The following is an 8,303-nucleotide window of genomic DNA, read 5'->3' on the forward strand; positions in this document are numbered from 1 at the left end:
GATTCTGAGTGGTGGGGGTGGGAGGAGCACCTTTTGCTGTTCACAATGAGCCCTTTCCAACCGACCGGAGTGAGGTGAGCTTAATGAGGCGAGCTCCTGGATGGCTTCAGGATGCAGGCTGGTCACGAGAACTTTCAGCCCAACTCCCTACCCCAATAATCCCCAGGGAGGAGAGGGCTAGGGAATGAGCTCCATTACCAAAGGCCCGTGATTTAATCAGTCGTGCCTGGTGGGGGAGCCTCCATAAAAACCCCAGACAGTGGGGTTCAGAGAGCTTCCAGGTTGGCGAAGACACAGAGGTGCTGGGAGGGTGGCGCACCCAGAGAGGGCACGGAAGCTCTCTGGTCCACGCCCTCAAACCCAGCCCTGTGCATCTCCTATTTTGCTGTTCCTGAGCTGTATCCTTTGCCGCAAACCGGCAATACTCGGTAAACTGTTTTCCTGGGTTCTGCGGGCCATTTTAGCCAATTGCCTAGATTCAGGAGGTGGTCATGGGAATCCCTGATTTCTAACCAGGATGGATGGAAGCGTGTGGGTGCCCCAGGCATGTGCTACTGCGACTGGTGCCGGAAGAAGGGGAAGTCTTGTGGGCCCCAGCCCTTTCGCTGCAGCGTCTGCACTAACTCCAGGTAGTTAGTGTCAGAACCGAGTTATACTGTGGGACACCCAGGTGGTGTCTGGAGAGTCGGAGAATTGGTTGGTGTGAGGAAACCAACACATTTGGGGTCAGCAGTGCTGTGGGTGCAAAACAGATTATAATGTCCCTCAGGTTCATTCTTGGCCCTTCCCTGGCCTGCTGTGGACCCAGTAAGCTGGGACACGGACCACGGACCACACCATCCAGACCCCTCTGCCCTCTTACTTCTGGCCAGGTGTCATTAGTGGAGGCACCAATATGAGATCAGAAGGCTGGAGGAGAGAGGCAGGGGTGTTTATTTATTCACTGGCTCCCCCCAGCGGTGGCAACCCTCTACCCACAGCCCCTGCCTCTGACAGGCGGACCCTCCCATGGCTCCTATTCCCTGGCTCCGGACACAGCTCTCTCCCCATCGCATCAGCCCTTCAGGTGCTGGAGTGCTTACGGCCCCCTCGGTGCCCCAGGTCACCCTCTCCCGTCGGTTCCCCGAGCACTGCCCACACCTTTGTAAACTCTCGATTGCCCTGCTAGAGGCAGGCATGCCATCTGTTTCCTGTGGGCCCGGCCAGCCCACACACGCCCACGCCTTGCGGAGTGCAAGGCCTCAGGGTCACCTAGTTCAACCTTTGGTTTTTATGTAAGGAGACACTGGGGTCCAAAGACGGTGAATGACCTGTCCAGGGTCACCCAGCCTTGGGGACAGAGCTCATGGCTGCTCTGTAAAGGCTGTGGGAGACCAAGACAAGTTGGGAGTCGGCCTCCTCCCCTCCCTGCCTCTCCTCACCTGGCTCCCCCAGGGTCAGGTTAGCACTTCCTGCACAGCAGGAGCGGGATGTGCCCACGGGCTAATAAACCGATTAGGGCCGTGGGCACATCCCAGAGATAGGGACCTGGGAAGCCAGCCAGCGCCCTCCTTCCCTGACCCCGTACCCCAGCGGGTAGGGCCCTCCACCTGGTATGGGGTGTCTCCTGGATTCCCTCCACATCCCACCCAACCCTCTAGCTGCCCCCAACCTGCCCACCCAGCGCTCCCTAGGTGCTTCCAGGCCTTTGCACATGCTGCTGCTCTCCCCTGGGCACACTTCCCGTGTCTACCTGGCACAGGGCCGCCCCTTCTCCAAGGTCACACCTGTTTAGGAAACCTCCTCTAGGCCTCAACGCCCATGTTCCCTCCATCTTTGTGCATGGTAATAACTCTCCCCTCCCTCACAGTGGCGGGCAACTTGAGGGCAGAACCTTGCCTGAGTCACCTCCAGCCCTTTGAGGCCCACACAGAGTGGAGCTGATGATGAAAGTGCTGGGTGCCTGGGAGAGGTTCAGGGCTGGCGTCTGCTCTGGGCTGCGCCCGGGCTTCCCTAGGAGCTGAGTTTCACATGCAGTTCCTGCCAACCCCCTCTCCCCCATGGCCCAGAGTAAGCCCAGGGGCGGGTGAAGCTTAGAAGCTACCCCTCTCCTGCAGGAACTGGAGAAAGGGGAGATGAACAGCTTACAGCCCTCCAGCCAGGAGGCGGGGCCAGCTGGAGAGAGGGGCCCCAGGAGGGTGCTGGGGTAAGGGAGCAGCGAGCATCAGACATGCAGGGCAGGGTCGGCCCCTTGGCCTCAGCCCAGTGGGCAGTGTGATCATCCTTATTTTACAGGTAGGGACACTGAGGCCCAAAGAGAGGCCTGATCTGCTCTAGATGGCTTAGCTGGCCTGGGCTCCCGGGGCCTCAGCCCTGGCGCTACATCCTCCTGCGGACCACCCCCACCCCCAGAGGATCTGGGGGCAGCAGGTGGGGAGGCTGCCAGCTCTACAACGGCACAGATGTACAGGGGGGTGTTGGCACGTTTATTTCTGATATTCATTCCTGAGCTCCAGAAGCTGCAGGACGCACTCCCAGCCCAGGCTCCAGGGAGGGGGTTGAGGAGCAGATGGGAGTCCCACAGCCACTCAGGAGCCCCGCACAGCTGGAGGAGGGCTGAACAGGTGGTGGGGTTTGTATCTTCTCATGCACACTGACTCCCCTCGTCCCGAAATGGAGGTGCTTCCACAAGTGTCATAGCTCGGGTGGGAACAAGGAGGAGAGGGGAGAGAGAGTGATGAACACAGGGCTTGCAGGCCCCTGGCTATGCCTGCAGCTCAGAGCCCCAGGCGCCGGAGCCCTGCAGACACTGAGGCTCCGCTGGCCAGGCTGGACTCACCAAAGGGAACCCGACATTTCCTCTAAGCTGCACGAAGCCAGCTCTCTCCTCCCTGGCCTTGGCCATCACCTAGCCCCCACAGCCCCTCTTCCACTGGCCATACGCCAGGATGCCTGTCTCCCCTAATCAAAACCCACCAGCAGCTGCCTCTGGCCTTCAGGACGCAGCCCTTTCCCCAGCTGGGAACCAGCACCAGGCCTTGCCTGGCTGCCAGCAACCCTTCGGCCCCAGCACCGCCTCCTTCCCTCCGCCCCAAACCCTATCCAGGGATAGGGTTCCTCTTTCCTTTAGGTGGCTTTGTGGGCATGCCTGCTCTACCAGGTGCTGGTGTCTGAGCCCCGGATGAAAGGCTTGAGGCAAAGCTTAGTGCTTGGCCTGAAAGCAATTCGTCTCCACCTGGGGGACTCCCAGCCGGAACGCCTCCTGCCCGCCCCACCAACAATTCCCATAGTTGTCACCAGGGAGCAGTGGGGCCCACTCAGCAGTTGTGGACCCTGAGGCAGGTAGAAGGGAGAGGGACAAGTGAGGGAGAGGTTAGAGGTTCTGGAACCTTGGGGGTTCCTTGCTCAATAATGGATACCCATGTCTGGCCTTCAGGGAAAGCCACTCCAGTGTGGCCAGCAAGGGGGAGGGGAGCTGGGCTGGGGGCTCGGGCCAGGGCCTTCTGAGGAACACGTGAGGGAGGGAGAAGGGGATAAAGGCGATCCAGGTCGGGGACTGTCCCCTGCCAGGGGCCCAGGAGGCCTCGGCCCTGTCCACTTACCAGGTGTAGATGAGCAGGGCAAGGAGGGTGACGAGAAGCACAGTCAGCAGGACGGACAGGATGGCAATGATGACCACCGCACCTGCGCTCTGGGGCACTGGGGTGGCCTCGAGCGCCTCAGCTGAGGGGCGTGAGGAGACCCCCAGGCAGGCAGGCAGGCCGAGTGGGGAGGAGAGAGACATGATCTGACCTGAGAGAGGGGACCTGGAACAGCCTCCAGATCCACCGCCCACAGCCAGGCTGGGGGAGGGGCGCCTGCAGCGACAAAACAGTAACGGAGGCTCTGACCAAAGGGGCTGGCCGCGCCCAGCCCTCGGGACCTCCCCAGGCCCTTCGCCTGAGTGCGAGACCTGCCCGTCTGGCTCCATACCTTGCAGCAGACGGGTGTCATTGGACCACTCTGTCTCAGCCACAGGTCCTTTGTCACTCATCACCAGGAACTTTACTCTGAACAGAAGACCCAGCATTGGGAGTGAGGGTCCCTGGGTCCTGAATCCCTCCGCCCTGGTGCCTGTCAGTCTGTCCCCTTGATTCCCAGGGCTCCATGGTTAAAGCGTAGCCTTGGAACTGGCCTGAAGGGGCTCCAATCCCAGCTGTGACATTTCCCAGCTGTGTGGCCTTGGGTGCATCCCTCATTCTCTCTGACCTCGGTGTTCTCACTTGGGAAATGTGTGTGGAGTGGACTAGATCCCCCAGCACCGACCGTCAGTGAGAGGAGGTGGCTCAAAGGACCAGTTCCTCCCTGGATGGGGAGAATCTCCCATCTGTGGGATCCAAATGACCCACGGGGGCAGGGGCTCAAGTCAGGGGTCTTCTGCCCAAGAAAGACAGGGGAACTCACCCAGGCCTCCCCCTACGTGCAGGGAGCCCAGGCGCCCAGCTGGGGGCTGCCTGCGCTCAGGCCTGGGCGCAGGCAGGAGCAGCAGGGCCTGGCAGAGCTGCTCACCGGTAGGGGCCTGGGCCGGGCAGGGGGGCGTTGCAGCCCCTTCTGGTTGGTGAACAGCTGGTGTCATTGCCGACACGGAGGACCCGGAGCTGGCTGACAGGCTGACTATGCGGATAGAGAGCCCGGTTGGCCATCAGTGTGAGGTAGTAGCCCCTCTGGGGGAAGTCGGCAGGGACTGGGGTGTCCTCCACCCTCTGTGGGGCGGTGAAGTTCCGGAAGGCTGAGGGTGGCATCCAGGTCAGACGGTGGGTAAGGTGGCTCCGACAATAGGGGCTGGCCCACCCCAGTCCTCAGGGGCACCCAGAAGTCTCCAGGCCTAGAGTGTGACCTGCTTGTCTGGCCCCACATGGCATGGGGGCCACACGGGCAGGGCTCCAGCACACCCCACCAGGCCAGACAGCCCCCAGCCACATCCCTGGCAGCACTTCCCTCCCTCTCCCCCCCACCCCTGCTGCTCCTCGCATGCCCCCTGCCCCTCTCACAGAGGGAAGACGAGGCCTGCCCCAGTGGTACCCACCATTGCTATGGGCCACCACCAGCCAGATGGGGTCCAAGTCGGAGATGCTGAGGTGGCTGAACTGGCCCCGAGGCTGCTCCAGCGTGAAGGTGGACTGGGTGAGGGCCCCTGCCAGAGTGGCAGTCGAGAGCTGGGGCACATAGTCGATGTGCTCTGGGGCTGGGGAGAGTCGGAGAGAAGGGACTCAGCCGGAAAACCTGAGCAGGGCTGGACGTGGTCCTGGGAGCCTGGCCCGAGGGGAGAGGCACAGGCCTGCCCTGGGCACCCTCATCCGAGGGAGCAGTTGGGGCTTATCCTGGGAGCTCTGTTCAGGCTTTATGCAGGAGCGCTCCCCAGCGACTGTGTCCGTGGGGCATGCGCGATGGCCTGGGCCCAGGCCCGACCCCTGCCTTGGGAGCCTACTGAGGGTGGGCACTGTGGGAGGTCAGGGGGAGGCCTGTCTGTCCCTGCCTTACCTGCGGTCTCCACGTGCTGGGCGGAGTCCAGGAAAGGGGGCAGCCAGAGGCACAGGGGCCCCTTCTCCCAGCTGCAGGCACGGCTCTTCTGGGGGAGGGGTCTCAGGCCTCACTGGGGTGAGACCCAGATATGGGAGGGCCTGAGTCCTGCTGGCACCCAGTGGCCTCGAGCTCTGCCTCTCTAGGTGTCAGTTTGGTGCCCACCTCTCAAGCCCCTCCAGCTCCACCCACATGGTGCAGATTGCTTTGCTTGATGAGAGAAATGAATGGCTTGGGAGGTGATAGAGGAAGTTCCCCTCCAAGGCCTCAAACCAGGATGTGGGTCACCAAGAGGGGGACAGTGTCCTGCCTCAGAGCCTGGACCCCTCCCCTCCCCACGCAGTGCTCTGCCACGTCCCACCCCACTGCGAGGCAGCTTCCCTTTCTGGAACTCGTCTCCCTCTCGGCCCCTCGCAGCCTCATCTGGGAAGCGGCAGGGAGAGCCGGGAAGGACGAGAAGCCCGGGCCCCATGCCCACGCCCCGCGCTGCTGCTGCTGCTGCTGCTGCTGCAGGGAACTCAGAGCCCCTGACTTGGCCCTGGGCCCCTCGAGAGCGGGGCTCCTTCTCTCTCCAGCTCCAAACACCGGAAAGCCGCAGAAACATGAAGTGCGCTGTTACACAAGTCTCCAGAACCTGCTGCCTCTGTCCGTTCAATTCAGTTCAAATTCATTTCCATGTAATTCCACTTAACTCCCAAGACTGAGTACCAGGACACTCCTTTCTCTGAGCGGCCAGTTCTATCTCCGAGGCCCAGTGCACACTGCATACAGCAAGCACTTAATGTTCGCTGAACGAGGGAAAAGGCACGGAACAACGGAGATGGGGAGGCTGCATCTCTGAGCCCCTCCAGTTTAAGAGCCACAGTGAACAAGGCCTGCAGTGCCCCACAGGGCTTCCTCTGGGGGTTCTCCTCATAGATTTCTTTTAACCTCTGCTCAGGGGCAGGGAGGAGGGCGTGGAGGGGTGCAGGGGCGCCATCTGGCGAGAACTCAGGTGGGGGCTCAGGGTGCACAGAGATGAGAAGCCCTGAGAGAGGTGGCGTTGCTCACTCCCCAGTCTTGGGGTGGGGATAGGTGTCCATCTTGTAACCCATTTGGCCGGCAGTCTCTCCCGACCCACCCAGGACCCAGCCCCCAGACATGAAGATTGGGAGCTGGTGGAGGAGAGGCCCGTCCTCCCGAAGCCCGGGGTGGCTCAGTGGGCACCCTGCCCCCGCCCCTCCCTCACTCACCTAGGCCGGCTCCCAGGCGCAGGCAGATCAGCAGCAGCACCGGTGGCATCAGCAGCCCCGGCTGTCCCCTACCAAGCTCCATGGCCAGGCCAAGCCGCCGCTGTTTGTCAGAGGGTCTGTCTGCACGTCCGGAGCCCCAGAGCTCCTTAATCTGGGCAGGGCTGGGGGAGGCTCTTCTCGCACCTCCTGCTACCCCTCCCAAGTGCCCCCACCTCCCCAACAACTGGTTGGACAGGTTTTGGGGCAGAATGTGCTGGCCCCATGGATTTGGCATTGCCAGGGAGGGGTCTGAAGGGAACAATCAGCACCAAACAAGCCTAGACACCCTCACCCCCCACTCTAGGAGGGCCGGGCCCGGGAGGGGCCACAGGGTGAGGAAGCAGCCGGGTGCAGGCAGCCCCAGGACAGCCCGTCACACCCTGCGGAACCTTCTCGTGAGAACAGCCCCGACCGGGCAGCCGGGGCTCTGCCCAGCCCTCCTGTGCAGAAGGGGGTCACCCTCATTTCCTAGATGGGGCACACGGAGGGGAAGGGGGCTTGCCCAGTGACCCGCCAGCCAGGGCAGAGCCCGAATTAGAGCGTCACACCCAAAGGCAAGCTTGGGGGGCTCCCCAACATCACCCTCGCTCCCCTCCTCATCCAGGTGACCTGCCCTCTCTCCTTCCCCCATCTGTGGCCACTGCCAGGGCCGGCAGTCCATCCTCGCCACAGAAGATGGCCAGATGGGGCCCCTGGCAGGCGGGCAGAGCACGGCCTGAGCCCCCACCCCCCCCCACCCCAGCTGGGTCAGAGCAGCAGCCCCAGGGGGCTTCCTGCCTCACACAGCAGCCCTTTTGGCCCACAGTCTGCACCCGGCCAGAGACACCCTCCCCAAACTCAATCTCCGTTTGGGGGTGCTTAAACATTTTTTTAGATCATTACAAATATTCTCTAGTTTTTATAATGATTTACGCTCTCTTTAACTGCCAGCCCACCCACATACACCATTTCTCTTTGCAAAAATACCTAAGCTGTGCCAACTGTTTATCACAGTGAACTTCAGAGAAGGAAAATATTCCTGTCGACGTGATGTGATCACCCAGGTGGGTTTTGTGACCAATGCTTTACTCAGATACGCTAGCAGATGGTGCCAGAATTCTCAAGATAAAATTACTCTATTTCATCAGTGATTGACTCAGCCCCAAGGGAACTGGGGGCCAAACCCAGAGCAAAGGCTCAGGGGAGGCAGATGGGGTGGGGGAGGCCGGTGGGGGGTGGGGTCCTGACAGTGCAGGGGGTGGGCCTCAGGCATCCTGTCGCCTCTCCGACTTTGCTTAGACAAGTCTTTCCCGGGAGGGCCCTCACTACTTCGCAGTGCCCAGCAAACTTTAGTCCTGGGGTTGGCACTGCTAGAAATGTGCCCGGCCTGGCCTTGGCACCGCCCCTGCCTGCTCCCGGGGCACCTGCCTCCATCCTCTAGTCATTGCAAGAGCGCAGTGTTCCAGCTCTCGCAGCCTTGCGCGCCCCTGGGCCTCCTCCTGCCGAAAGCTCCCT

At 61.7% G+C, this 8,303-nt stretch overlaps 1 protein-coding gene across 2 annotated transcripts; it reads right to left on the reverse strand.

The window, feature by feature from the left end:
- Window positions 1-2,444: 2,444 nt before the first annotated feature.
- On the reverse strand, window positions 2,445-6,945 carry LOC114512283 (uroplakin-3b-like protein 1). 2 transcript variants are annotated; one of them, XM_036020784.1, is made up of 6 exons: window positions 6,771-6,945; window positions 5,045-5,203; window positions 4,528-4,747; window positions 3,952-4,028; window positions 3,582-3,702; window positions 2,445-2,679 (listed from the first exon to the last, which is right to left on the reverse strand). In XM_036020784.1, exons 1-6 carry the CDS (start codon window positions 6,850-6,852, stop codon window positions 2,568-2,570), a joined length of 771 nt encoding a protein of 256 aa, XP_035876677.1. In that variant the 5' UTR covers window positions 6,853-6,945; the 3' UTR covers window positions 2,445-2,567. The 2 variants fall into 2 exon arrangements, with proteins under 2 accessions (XP_035876677.1, XP_028386967.1); XM_028531166.2 differs by having other exon boundaries at window positions 5,045-5,197; window positions 6,771-6,944.
- Window positions 6,946-8,303: the final 1,358 nt, after the last annotated feature.

The sequence above is a fragment of the Phyllostomus discolor genome, chromosome 3 (assembly GCF_004126475.2).
Source record: "Phyllostomus discolor isolate MPI-MPIP mPhyDis1 chromosome 3, mPhyDis1.pri.v3, whole genome shotgun sequence".
NCBI lineage: Eukaryota > Metazoa > Chordata > Mammalia > Chiroptera > Phyllostomidae > Phyllostomus > Phyllostomus discolor.